This window comes from Haliotis rufescens, unplaced genomic scaffold (genome assembly GCF_023055435.1).
Source record: "Haliotis rufescens isolate VD_foot unplaced genomic scaffold, xgHalRufe1.0.p SCAF_4, whole genome shotgun sequence".
Taxonomy (NCBI): Eukaryota; Metazoa; Mollusca; class Gastropoda; order Lepetellida; family Haliotidae; genus Haliotis; species Haliotis rufescens.
The window spans coordinates 4,468,595-4,481,580 of NW_025964112.1; the positions used below are offsets into that span (position 1 = coordinate 4,468,595).

Below are 12,986 nucleotides of genomic sequence, written 5' to 3' on the forward strand. Positions count from 1 at the left end.
TTGAAAATGAAAGTCCTCATCAAAATAAATGCTTTCGATACTTTTTCTGAGTGCCATCAACTTGGTTGTTTGTTTGTCATCATACCCTCATATGTGGGGATATTGGTCATAATCTCAACCCCTTGTTTGTATGCTCTGGTCTGGTCTATTTATAGTCAAATGGTGGCCTCAAGATTGACCTAATTGTCACACACAAATAAGTCTTTACCTTGATAAATTGAACAAAATTTTGAACTTCTAAAATAAATTATAATCAAGACAAGATGTTTTATGGATGGCGACTTCTTTATTCTAGTATGATGCAAGGTTTCAGAATAGATCTTTATATCGTTGCCAAGCAAGAGTTGTCTCCCTGGACAATGGTATAAGGATCTATCTTACAAATATCTTGTCTTTACTATTATTTACCAACTTCTAAAAATGTCAAACAATTTAACAATAGATTAGTTCCATGTGTCACTAACGAGGTGGGGTGTACTGGAATTTACAAGCTGACCATTGGTGTAAACTCCTTGACCTTCGGTCTTGTGTTGTACAAGCCCATTTACCTAGTAGACTCATTTAAACCCTGCTCGTGTCACGTGTCACATGTCCCCTACGGGTGTATTTATTTCAGTACGAGAGCTACATTGAGTACACTAGGAACCTGCCCCTGAATCCGTCCCCCGAGATCTTCGGCATGAACGCCAACGCTGACATCACAAAGGACCAGAAGGAAACACAGACGTTGTTTGACAACATCCTGCTCACTCAGGTCAGTGGAACACTAGTCAGCTGAACAAGGGATGATTCACAATGATTGTAGATTGTGCGGGAAAGTAGATGGATTCTGGATTTCCCCTAAAGTAAATGATGAATTCAATGATTTATGGAGGAAAATTGTCTGCTAATTTATAGAAGGACTGAAAATGAGAACTTGCACCATAATGCTGAGTTATGGACCAATCTAGCTGACATTCTGAATTTCTTAATTAATCTGAATTAATTTTGGAAAAGATAAATCTAAATTTTAGTAGGATTACTTTCCAGTTAGTATGAAATGTAAGTTATGAAATTAAATATGTCTTCCTAGTTACATAATTGTGCTACCACCTCTCAGATGGGCATTGGTGGTCCAGTGGTCTAATGTCTTGTGTTGAGTTGCATCCCTTGGTTGAACAAGGATCTGCTTAATAATTATGGGTTTGAACCCGACTTTGACCATGATTGATGTAATGATGCTGTGTCCGTCGGATGGTTTCACTACGGTTGTAACTGCCTATGACGTGTGTGACTTTGCTCTCACTGCCTCACTCTGTGATATGATTGAAATACTGTATAGAGCTGCTCATTGTGGCCATGTAATCATCAGTATGGTTTGAAAAGGAAAGACAATTTGAATGACAAAACATTAAATGACACTAAACCAAATCCAGATACTTTCCATGCCTAATAAATAATTATTTTCTGATCAGATGAAATGAAAGGTTTTGTTTCTGTTTTATACATGTCTTTTGCTCGGTTTGAGTGTGAATTAATTTGGAAGTTATTTTGATGTATCTGTTGTTTGTTCATGTCTGAAAGCTCTTTAATTGCTTTGTGTCTGTGGCAGTGGGAAAAAGGGGACATCATTTAGTTATGTACATGAGTTTGTTTATCTACTTAAATATACATTAATAGGGCCAGTTCCATTTTATACACTGTATAGCTGTGATGTGTATATTTGCAGTAACATGTTTTTATAAAAAAAACTACCGTAAATGGGAAATTTGTGGTTGTAATCTCTTTTTTTGTCAAATTCAGATTGTTGTCTTTATATGTGATGTTTATTTGTCTCATATGAAATTGTAGGCGATATATATTGCACAATTTATATATTAACATTGCAGTAGACGTTCATATTATATTTGTGTTCTCGTCTCCCTGCTCAGATTGAGAAGGAGCTGGTGGGAGGAAAGAAAATAACAAAAAATTATATGAGGACAAAATCTGTAGTTTGGTTCAGAATACAACTGATATGTTGTCTGTTGTTTGGTTATAAATTTTGGACAGTTTCCAAAACCACATCTGTTCATAATTTCACATGAGTTATTGTGATATGTTCGTAGCTGTGTCGCTGTTGATAACGTGGAAAACATAAGATGGATAAGTGAAGCTGTTAAGCAGAGTAACTGTGCTTCTTTGAATAAAACCTTCTGATGAAATACAGCAATCATGTTTCTTTGGAAGGGGGAATTTTAATTTATTACTCAAGAGCAAGAAGGTCTATTCAGGCGGGTGAATAGGTACATATATTTATTATATACTTCATTGTGAAAGACTGAGTTTTCTGGAGTTGAGGAAAGGGATATTTTCATTGCAGTGAACATAACACTTGATATTTCACTGCAGTGAATCTAACACTTTGACAGAACTGTTGTCATACAAGAGTTATCTCCTCCTTGCCTTTTTCGTTAGTCTCGTGCCCGACCAAAAACTGTTTTTGACTTCATTTTTACCTTAGTTCCACATTGACAAGGCAAAATAATGACAGGTTGTCATTAATGGAGTTAATGTAGCCTCTTTCCTTTGGTTAATATCTGGAAAATGTTTCGATATAAACTGTAAATTTCTCATTTTACTCGTCAATCGAGACAGTTCATTTCACAAAGGGCCATTTTTGTTACTTGACCAGCATGTATTCTTTCGCTTCCAAAAGCTGGCTCTAGATTTCAAAAATATCATTTTGAAGTTGTTTTTGTATCTCATCATATGCAGGGTTCACTCAGGAATATTTCTGACATGGGCCTATTATCTGAACATGTTAGATATTCCAGATGCCCCACCCTAGAATTATCACTGCATATAAAAATGTAGCCTTTAATTGACCTCAAATATTTTTTGTTACTTTTGTTTATATTTTTTTTAAATTTGCAAATACAGAACTACTTTTTAAGTTGCAATTACAAGGGGTGGTGAACTATCCCTGCTTGTGAGGTAGGGAGAATTGACGTTTCAAAGTTTTACCTTTGTAATGAAATAATTTAATTTACCAGTAGAATAACTAGACAAGAAGTATATAATAAATAGGATGTTTCATGTGTCTCATGAAATAGCCTCTTTTTATTTTTTATGTTTTGAGCATGATGGGCATTTAGGACCAGCGTGAGATGAGCAACACACAAAAAATATGGACATATATTTATCGTTGTTTAATGTCATTATATATACACAAGATAGAAATAATCAATACACCAGAAAGCACATCACCACAAGTAGCTGTAACATGTTGATGTGGTGTCAGCAATACTCACTCACTCACTCACTCACTCACTGGACAGAGGTCATGTTTCTGCTGATGCACGGTGTAGAAATCATGGAATATGCACATTAATGACATTAAAATCTGAACATTGCATGAACTAATGTTATTATGTATTTTATTTTTTTGCATGCTGTATCGAATGCACTCTCCACTATATTTATCATGTGGGATGCATCACCTCCTATGTGCTGAATGCGCTGTGTTGTGTGTTCGGGGTTGGTAGAAACGGGTAAGACAGACATATAGGACCTCCCTCAGTCTGTCCCTTGCTGCTTAGATAGACACTCTCTCTACGGTGATTTCATCTCTTATAATCTGGATCTCTATTTGCTGACAATTTGAAGGCAGATAAACCTTTCATCTTGGAAGAAATGTAATGGATGGAGGATTTGTTCATTAACATTATTTTAAACATTTATGGTTACTATCTTTTTGATGATTTATTTAATAATCAAAGTTTGATTTAAGACTTTATTTTTTCAAAGTTAATGTTTTAAATCAATTTGCATTTTTTAAAGAAACATATTCTGAACCTAAATTTAAAATTGTCATGGTGGGTAAGATATGGAACTGTCGAAAAATGTCTCGATTATTATTTTAGAATCTTAAGATCTTCAAAATGTCTGATGATCCAGCCTAGCTGACTTCTTAACCATAGCCTGGTTATCTTATATAGACTTGCTTTGTTTCCCATAATCAAAGCTGATAGCACTACTACATACAAGCATTTCTCTCCTATCTAACAATGCTTATCTGGAGTACACTGTCTGTAAAAGGGGCTATTTACCTCAAATTGAATTTATGAAGAAAAGAGAAAAAAATGATTTAAAGCATCATCCTTTTGAATGTCTAAGTTAACTTCATTTTCAAATAAGGTGGATTTATTTTCCACACAATGAAAAATAGTTTTTTAGAATCTTGGAGACTATAATGGAAATAAACCTTTTACAGGCATCTGTAGATATAACAAAATAACAATTTACATATGTTTGTTAGTTAGATTTCTGAGAACTGAAACATATATTTCAAGCACTCATACTATGGCACTTATATCTCATGCAAATAATTAGATAGATGTTTCTGTAGTAGTGTAGATGTAGTTTACTGTACCTGATTTATACTGTATTGTTTGTGTCCCAGTGTTGAGATTTATGTAACTATTTACGGTAAGTACCAATAGATGATGTCAAATGTTCATGCAAAATAATTTGAATCATGGCTCTCGTAATTACTGTGACTAGGATCCCAATGTAAGTTATAGCGTGTGATAGATGTCCATTTGAAATTGATTACACTCACGTGCATGCTACACTCCATCCTAACATGTCATCAATGAAATGTACAAGTGTAAATTTCTAATTACAATATACAGGCAGAAATTCAGGTAGTATAAAGTATAGCTGAAGGAAATAGACAAATGTTAGATAGGAAATGAGAATAGTGGATGACATATCGTCACAGTCACACATTCTCCTTTATGTCACGTTCATTGCAGTCATCAATTTCACTCACAGCTGATCATCCTTGATGAGAAATAGAAATGTATGTCTGTTTAATATTATGTACGGTAACTATTTGTACAGAATATATGCTGCTATGTTTCTCTGGGATGCATCATTTAAAAAGTAATCTATTGTGTCAAATAATCTTTATTTTCAAACTTGAGTAAGTTCCTATTCACTTAGGGGCGGTCGGGTAGCCTAGTGGTTAAAACGTTCACTCGTCATGCCGAAGACCCAGGTTCGATTCCCGACATGGGTACAATGTGTGAAGCCCATTTCTGGTGTCCCCCGCCGTGATATTTCTGGGATATTGCTAAAAGCGGCGTAAAACCATACTCACTCACTCACTCATATTAACCTGAATAGGTTTATAAGATATTTTATATATCTTTTGGATATTTCTTTGTAATGTCTTGGACTAAACAAATCAAGTGCGTAATAATGTTTCTATTTCTCATCATGATTTCATTCACCGGTTCCTATTCATTAGATGTCATGCAAAGATTTCTATACCTACATCACCTTAGAATGACAGTAGTTTAGAAATTGGATTATTTGATTGTGCCTAGGCAATGGAGATTTGACAAAATTATATTGAAAAATGACTGAAAATATTCAATCATTTAGAATATGAAACATCCAATTGTTTTTGACAAGGATTTAATTTGTGCAGATAAATTCAAGTTAGCTGAGCTGACTGTGTGTCGAGTTCTATTTTGTAGTTTTATTTTAATAACAAAAATAATTCAATGAAATGATTTATATAGAACAAGGAGAATTTTTATAAAATTAAGTTTCTTTTTAATTAAAACGAGTCTTCAGTCATTTATGAGCACTAATATAAAAATGCAACCTAGCTGTTTAGACTAGAACAAAAAAATAGATAACATTTGTTTTTTAACATAGATAAACAGAAAATATATGCACAGGAATGTATTAAATAAGCATGAATATTAATATAAACAATGAAATGTACTATAAAACTTGCATGACAGATTATTTTGATACCTTAACAGGTATATTACCTGTCTGCATGAGCTCTTTTTTTATTTCAAAATGCACAATTTTTTCAAAATGTATATTCCTTAAAAGTCAAATGAAGTTATGTTAAGAAATATAAAAGTTGTAATTTTATGTATAAATTCATTTAAAAGTAACAGCCTGCAATAAAAGTTTATCAGTATCATGGCATGTTATTATCATGTTAAGGTTATTTTAACATATGTGTTTCCATTATTTAAGGATAAATAGAAGGGATTATGGATGTAAGAAATCAGTCATGTCATCAAGGTGCCACCATCACTATAACTGATTTCACTTTATACAAATCATCAAAGTAGTCATGTAAAGTTATTGTATTCATGTATTGATATCGTATTGTGAAGCTGTTTTCACATTGTTCCAAAGTGGCTTTCTTGCACCTTCAGACTATGTTCAGTATTACTTGTGTCATTGTTTTCTTTCAGATGTAATGATATCATTGTATTACTGAAAAGAAAAATATCTTCATCATTCCTTACCTTCTTACAGGCAAGAGCTTCAGCAAAGGGAGGTAAATCTACTGATGATGTGGTGGATGAGGTCGCGGCAGACATCTTGTCAAGGCTGCCCAGCAACTTTGACACAGATGCAGCGCTGCGGAAATACCCAACATCGTACAAGCAGAGCATGAACACTGTCCTCGTGCAGGAGATGGTCCGCTTCAATCGACTGCTCATCACAGTCAGAGCCAGCCTCATCAACATCAGGAAGGCTATTAAGGTCAGTGGAGATGTCAAAAGTATTAAATTATTTACCATATTTTGTCTGAATTATCAAATGATCAGCCTTGCTTACCCAGATGTTTCACTTGACCAATAATACTGGGACAGAAGTATCAAATGGTCAATACTGCTGACTCAGATGTATTAAATGACCAATTATGCTTAGAGGTATTTTAATGACCATGCAATCATGCTCCTCCAGAAGTTTCAAATGACCAGACATGCGGAGTCAGATATATAAAATAATCTATGATGCATTGTCAAGAATGTTTATATGACTCATTCTGCTCTGTATGAAGTTTGACTCATCACCTTGCCATCATTTATGTTGTGGAACATGTGCAATGATAGTTTTAGTTTGCAGTTATTAAATACTAAATGTCAATAACTTTGCACAGATGTTGCATGCAAGTTCATGAACTGAATCTGACCAACCCTTCGAGAGATCCACTAAGGAAATAATGTCTTTGTTTTTCTCTTTCGGAAACCTTGTTTTTATGCCACTGGTTAGATGTCTTCCCTTCAGTGAGTGTATTGTGAGTTTGGCATTTAATAATATGTCAGCTCATACCAAACAGAAATCTGTCAAAAGAATGCCAGTGTTATATGCTGAATCATTGTCCTATAGAAGGCCGTCAGTACTTCACAGGTTTTCCTACTTTACATACATCCATTTCCCATGAATAAAGACAACAGCTTTGCAATGTAGTTGCTCTTTTAAACCAACAATTCAAGCCACAGTCCGGTTCCAGCTCAATGAGCACTCAGATTACATTGACAGTATTCTTCATTCAACATGTGCCATCTTCACTACATATTTATTCAAGATAAGGTAACAGTGGGGTTTGCAGAAACTTCCTGCAAGGCTCACATGGCTAATTGACTTCCCACGAGTTTTGACTCAAAATAGACATGTATGACTTTAACACCACATAGCAGCTGTGTGTATTCCCATGTTACACCACATAGCAGCTGTGTGTATTCCCATGTTACACCACATAGCAGCAGTGTGTATTCCCATGTTACACCACATAGCAGCTGTGTGTATTCCCATGTTACACCACATAGCAGCTGTGTGTATTCCCATGTTACACCACATAGCAGCAGTGTGTATTCCCATGTTACACCACATAGCAGCTGTGTGTATTCCCATGTTACACCACATAGCAGCTGTGTGTATTCCCATGTTACACCACATAGCAGCTTTGTGTATTCCCATGTTACACCACATAGCAGCTGTGTGTATTCCCATGTTACACCACATAGCAGCTGTGTCTATTCCCATGTTACACCACATAGCAGCTGTGTGTATTCCCATGTTACACCACATAGCAGCTGTGTCTATTCTAATGTTACACCACATAGCAGCTGTGTGTATTCCCATGTTACACCACATAGCAGCTGTGTGTATTCCCATGTTACACCACATAGCAGCTGTGTGTATTCCCATGTTACACCACATAGCAGCTGTGTGTATTCCCATGTTACACCACATAGAAGCTGTGTCTATTCACATGTTACACCACATAGCAGCAGTGTGTATTCCCATGTTACACCACATAGCAGCTGTGTGTATTCCCATGTTACACCACATAGCAGCTGTGTGTATTCCCATGTTACACCACATAGCAGCTGTGTGTATTCCCATGTTACACCACATAGCAGCTGTGTGTATTCCCATGTTACACCACATAGCAGCTGTGTGTATTCACATGTTACACCACATAGAAGCTGTGTCTATTCCCATGTTACACCACATAGCAGCAGTGTGTATTCCCATGTTACACCACATAGCAGCTGTGTGTATTCACATGTTACACCACATAGCAACTGTGTGTATTCCCATGTTACACCACATAGCAGCTGTGTGTATTCCCATGTTACACCACATAGCAGCTGTGTGTATTCCCATGTTACACCACATAGCTGTGTGTATTCCCATGTTACACCACATAGCAGCTTTGTGTATTCCCATGTTACACCACATAGCAGCTGTGTGTATTCACATGTTACACCACATAGCAGCTGTGTGTATTCCCATGTTACACCACATAGCAGCTGTGTCTATTCTAATGTTACACCACATAGCAGCTGTGTCTATTCTAATGTTACACCACATAGCAGCAGTATGTATTCTCAGCTGATGGAGAAACAAGGTGTATAAAAAGTATTGATGTTACCTTGAGAATGGCATCACATAGAGACCACAGTGTATTATTTTCTTATCTTCCCTTTCAGGGTCTGGTGGTCATGTCGTCGGAGCTGGAGGAGGTGGTGCTCAGCATCCTCAAGGGCAAGATTCCCGGGATGTGGATGAAGAGGTCCTACCCATCCCTGAAGCCACTCGGCAGCTACGTGAACGACTTCCTGACTCGTCTCAAGTTCCTCCAAGACTGGTACGACACTGGCCCACCTACTTGCTTCTGGGTGTCAGGCTTCTTCTTTACCCAGGCCTTCTTGACAGGCGCTCAGCAGAATTATGCCAGGAAGTACACCATCCCCATCGATCTACTTGGCTTTGACTATGAAGTTCTGGATGATAAGGAGTATGATGAACCCCCTGAGGATGGTGAGTATTGATGATGATGATGATGATGATGATGATCCAAAAGGACTGACTTTTTCTGATTCATTCTGCCAGGGTTAAATGTCTGACAGGTCAGTTCTTTTTTATGAATAGCTGAATTTGAAACTCCTCATTTCCAGGTGTGTATGTGTATGGCCTGTATGTGGATGGCGCCCGATGGGATCGCAAGGGCAAGAAACTTGCAGAGTCATTACCAAAGGTGTTGTTTGACACCATGCCACCGGTAAGCATAATCCTGGACTAAGTGCTTTCAAAGTCACTAATGTCTGCCTGAACCTTACCTTTTCTGAAATTCTTCTAGTTAGTACCACTTCCACAGGATCTCATAAACATTCTGTGTATCTGGCAATGTGTATCTGTTTGAATCATTCAGATGTTATTGTCCGTATTGTTAATGTAGAAAAACAGCAATATTTTTTATCACACAGTGGCAATAATAATTCATCACAATTTATGACTTCAAAATATTTCCCACTGTTCAGAAGGTCGCAGTGAGCAAAGTGGTAACAAGTCTCTGGGATGTTCTGTAAACACCCTTGTTTATTTTATATAAACTCCCTGGGATATTGTATTATTCCAAAATATGAGATTTAGCTCACTTGGATAACAATAGAATTACCTCAGTGGAGGTGTATCAGATGAAAGAAAGTCAAGTGGTCAGACTTCTAAATGGCTAAATTTCATATCAGTATTTCAAAGCCAAAAAAGGGGGCACGGGTGGCCGAGTCGTCTAAGGCGCCGCGATTCGCTGTGCAGAGTTGCGTCCCCTGGACACGCCAGAAACCTATGATTGTGGGTTCGAATCCCGGTTCGCCCCGATTATGTTTCTAGGTTTGTCAGCACCATACCCGTGCTCGTGGGTTTCACCGAAGTGGTAAACGTCTAAGACCTGCATCACTTCGGGCTTTCCTCCCACATTAAGCTGACATGCCGTGATATAACTGGAATAATGTTAAAAGCGGCGTTAAACCAAACTCACTCACTCACTCACTCAAAGCCAAAAAGGTTCCTTATCCTTTCTTTCCAAACTGCTTCAAATGATTTCATCAAACATTCCATTTTATGACTTCAGCTTTGGCTGAAGCCCCTCAAGAGGTCCGACATTCCAGACAAGCCTGTGTACAAGTGTCCAGTGTACAAGACCAGCGAGAGAAGAGGGACATTGTCCACTACTGGTCACTCCACAAACTTTGTTATTGCTATGATGATCCCATCGGACAAACCCGAATCCCACTGGATCGGACGTGGTGTTGCTTTGATGTGTCAGCTGGACAACTAGCGGTTGCTGTGGAAACAACTTTATTGTTGCCATGGCAATGTTGTATTTTTGTTTTTTCATTGAAAACAGTATTTATCATGTCCATTATTATGTATACTGAAATATTGCCATTCCTTGGTCAATGGAACCAAATTTAACATTTCAGTGCAGAGGATGTTCTTTTTATCAATGAAGCAAATTTAAAACATATTTATCTTTTTCAATCCAAATATGAGTGTCCACATTCGAGATGTTATTTATCAAACAATGCAGTTTTTGCTGTTTGTGTTATTGTTCATATTAGTGTTTTTATATGGACATGACAGTGTGATACCTTTTTTAATTGTTTTTATGCTGTATACTATGTTACTGTGTTGCAAACATTATTTTTTGTAATATGACAAATAGCTGTTAATTTCAGTATTGCCAAAGTTTGGGAGAAGGGGTATCAGAAAATCCGTCCTGTACTTGAGTATGTTTCAGTATTATTATTTTTTAGTTTTAAATACAACAGATGTTTAATATGCTCTGTTCACACATCAATATCCATCACTCTTCTACCTCTGGGATTTAAATTATGTCTAATAACAAAATAGCAAGTTTTGTAGTGTCCAGATCCTAGTGATATTTAATATTCACATTTGAAATTACCAAATGTTGAAAATCAGGAATTATAGGAAAGAAGCATATGAGTTTGTGCTGTAGGCTGTGGGCTGTGTTCAGAATTCTGATATTACGTTACGCTTCTCTGTGAATACAGAATACAACTTATGGGCATGTCCTTTAACAAACTATTGCCAGTCATTTCCACAATACAATAGGTGTGATACATGTACCAGTGTACACTGACAGGGATTTCCATCAATATGTAGACTACTGTTTAGTCCCTAGTGTTCACAGGTTTCCTGATCATGAACAGTTTGCTTCTTGTGAAGTCATTTTCAAAGGACAATGCTTTAAATTACTTCATGTACTTCAAACTGCAAGAATCAAACCTAATATGACAGAACTGGTGACTGAATTCCCCGAATTTGACGTTTTTAGGATTTGTGATATGATTTTGCTATGACTTCTTCCTCAGCATTAGAAGGGTGCTGTTTAGGTGTGTTTTGTGGAGTAGTTATTTCTATACATACTGTATATATTTGCTCATCTGTGATATCTATATTGTACATACAGAGATATGTGTATTATTTTCTATTGACGAGCTGTTCACTATGTGCTGATCAAATTCCTATATTTGCTGTGAATACAATTTTGTAGATTGGGATTGTAGGTCACTGTGTTACATATTTTGTAAATGAAACATTGGGAAGCAATGAAAGGCAGTTTGAAAGTGAATATGAAGTCAATAAAATATTAATATGATGTGTAATTTGTAATTTATTTCTTGTAGTGATGTTTTTTCAACCAAATTTTTAAGGAATTTGCTTCCTTTACTGGGAATCATGTACTTATAAATACCCACAAATTGGAAAACACATGTTTAGCCACATTGTGAAATACAAAGGTTATAAATCAGTTACTTTTGTTAGCAGTCTCTCAAAGCTCAGGGACCTACTTTTCCTGGGGAGACAAGCATAAGGACCTACTTTACTCCGCAATCTCTCCATGGTAAGACAAGCATAGGGACCTACTCTACTCCGCGATCCCTCCATGGGAAGACAAGCATAGGGACCTAATGTACTCCGCGATCCCTCCATGGGAAGACAAGCATAGGGACCTACTTTACTCCGCGATCCCTCAATGGGAAGACAAGCATAGGGACCTACTCTACTCCGCGATCCCTCCATGAGAAGACAAGCATAGGGACCTAATGTACTCCGCGATCCCTCCATGAGAAGACAAGCATAGGGACCTAATGTACTCCACGATCCCTCCATGGGAAGACAAGCATAGGGACCTACTCTACTCCGCGATCCCTCCATGAGAAGACAAGCATAGGGACCTAATGTACTCCACGATCCCTCCATGGGAAGACAAGCATAGGGACCTACTCTACTCCGCGATCCCTCCATGAGAAGACAAGCATAGGGACCTAATGTACTCCGCGATCCCTCCATGGGAAGACAAGCATAGGGACCTACTTTACTCCACGATCCCTCCATGGGAAGACAAGCATAGGGACCTACTCTACTCCACGATCCCTCCATGAGAAGACAAGCATAGGGACCTACTCTACTCCGCGATCCCTCCATGGGAAGACAAGCATAGGGACCTACTTTACTCCGTGATCTCTCCATGGGAAGACAAGCATAGGGACCTACTTTACTCTGCGATCCCTCCATGGGAAGACAAGCATAGGGACCTACTTTACTCCACAATCCCTGCATGGAGAGACAAGCATAGTGATCTACTTTACCCCACAATCCCTGCATGGAGAGGCAAGCATAGGGACCTACTTTATTCTGCGATACCTGCATGAAGAGACAAGAATAGCAACCTACTATACTCTGTGATACCTTCATGGGGAGACAAGCAGAGGGACCTACTTTACCTTACAATCCCTGCATGGAGAGATGAGCAAAGGGACCTACTATATAGAAATATGCGCACATGACTCCGTTACAATGATAATAATGTAGTCATCATA

General features: G+C 37.6%; 1 protein-coding gene across 4 annotated transcripts in view; it reads left to right on the plus strand.

The window, feature by feature from the left end:
• Positions 1–11,761, plus strand: part of LOC124142996 (dynein axonemal heavy chain 7-like) — a 95,467-nt gene extending 83,706 nt beyond the window's left edge. For 2 of the 4 annotated variants that reach the window (XM_048382467.1, XM_048382469.1), the window contains 6 exons: positions 617–754; positions 3,507–3,512; positions 6,316–6,546; positions 8,787–9,117; positions 9,255–9,358; positions 10,208–11,761. In XM_048382467.1, the coding sequence (XP_048238424.1) occupies positions 617–754; positions 3,507–3,512; positions 6,316–6,546; positions 8,787–9,117; positions 9,255–9,358; positions 10,208–10,414 (1,017 nt within the window). In that variant the 3' untranslated portion in view covers positions 10,415–11,761. The remainder of the gene's footprint in view (positions 1–616; positions 755–3,506; positions 3,513–6,315; positions 6,547–8,786; positions 9,118–9,254; positions 9,359–10,207) is intronic. The other 2 variants (XM_048382468.1, XM_048382470.1) reach the window with 1 other exon arrangement.
• The last annotated feature ends 1,225 nt before the right edge of the window (positions 11,762–12,986 follow it).